The 1575-nt window shown below is 42.8% G+C and overlaps 1 protein-coding gene across 1 annotated transcript in view; it reads right to left on the bottom strand.

Annotated features, from left to right (window-relative positions):
• Window positions 1–1575, bottom strand: part of LOC119593849 — a gene marked incomplete in the record, with an annotated part of 160221 nt that overhangs the window by 15172 nt on the left and 143474 nt on the right. Inside the window, 2 exon segments of the mRNA XM_037942880.1 lie at window positions 6–176; window positions 284–455. Coding sequence (XP_037798808.1) covers window positions 6–176; window positions 284–455 — 343 coding nt within the window.

Genomic DNA, 1575 nt, shown 5'->3' with positions numbered 1-1575 from the left:
TTTACCTCATAATCATCAGATATGACCTTGACTCTGATCTCTATCTGGCCAGACTTGGTACCCTCCAGCGTGCACCACTTCGGGGCATCCTTGTGAGACAAGTCGCGGACGTCAGACTCCTTCAAAGCAACAGAACCGAGGAAATCTCTTCCAAAGGCATCGTGATCCCACAAGGTCTGAAAAATGTTAAATCCTATAAGTATTTTTGTTAAATGAAATGCTGAAAGCTTACATCTGAGCTGCATTTGAATTTGTACAAGGTCTTTGAGAGTCGAATGCTCACAATGGCAAGGATGTCTGGGTGTCTCGGCAGGTGCGTCATCAGGGTTTCCTCCCACTCGGGGTTGAGGGTCTTCTTCTTGACCCGAGTGCGGTACTTGACCTCGCTGTTGATTTTCACGACACAGTAAGGGTCACTGTAGCCATTTAAGTCTTTGGCCACCAGGTCTCGCGCTCTGTGAGTACATTTCGATAAATTAGTAAATGTATAATTAGCATAATTATGAAATGCTTACTTACATTTTTTCAGAACAACAGAGTTGACCATTCATCTCTTTATAAATATTTTTTTCTTTCTTATTTCATCCCGTAAATGTCTTACATTACCAACTCAACAATGCCACACAAGGTCAATGACCCCAAACGCGTTAATTGGCTACTGCAAGAAGTCCGAAGACAATGACCCACCCTCTTCTCACTGTAATCCCCTGTTCGCGTGCTGCATGTCTGGACTGCACCGCTATCCTCCCATCTAGACTCTAGTATGTGACGTGCTAATTCTTCGCCCGCCTTCTTACTCACAACCAAAACGGAAAGTAATGTCAGAAAGCAATGTCCTATTTAAGCTCGAGCGTAGGCAACGTTCACCGCCACGTGACACTCACTCTCTCTCCCAATCACCCGACGACTTTCAATATCCAAACAAAAACGCGTTATCGTCAGCAGCCACTCGAAATAAAACTCAGCAATGTCGTTTGATCTGAATCCAGACCGCAGAAAGGGGAGGGGAAATGGACAACTGCGTCGGAGACCGAGCCCGAGCTTGTAATTATGAAGTTTTGTTCTTCTACACTATCGATTGCTTGCACTTGAATTTTTTTTGAAAATCTTTGAATTAAAATAATAATCTAAAAATTGATAACGTATCAGTAATTTTATACGTATTATAACGCCATGCACTTGAAAAGGCTCAGCAAGGTGGTCACATCTCCCATTAACCCTAAGGTCCTGCTGATTACGAAGCTGTATCGTACAAGACAGGGTTTCCTATGAGCTCAGATCTTGTGTTCGAGGAATAGTGCAGTACTCCAAGGAACCTACACAAGTGCATATCAAGCCATTAAAAATAACTTTCGAAATACCTGTAAGACTAATATTAGAGTAATGTATGACTGTAAAAGACCTCTATAAAATAACAAAGACAGGCTCGCGCAGGTCAATATGAGAACCACCAGATTCACTGTATGCAGGTACTCACGCACACGTGGCATTACAATGCATAATAAAATAATAATCATGTGCAAGACTGCAAAGAGAATAGTGGTGTTGCTAGACATGTGCGGGCCTGGGCTTCAG

Source organism: Penaeus monodon, chromosome 32 (assembly GCF_015228065.2).
Source record: "Penaeus monodon isolate SGIC_2016 chromosome 32, NSTDA_Pmon_1, whole genome shotgun sequence".
NCBI lineage: Eukaryota > Metazoa > Arthropoda > Malacostraca > Decapoda > Penaeidae > Penaeus > Penaeus monodon.
The sequence above is the reverse complement of the archived record's forward strand: the minus strand, read 5'-3'. Positions and strand labels throughout refer to the sequence as shown.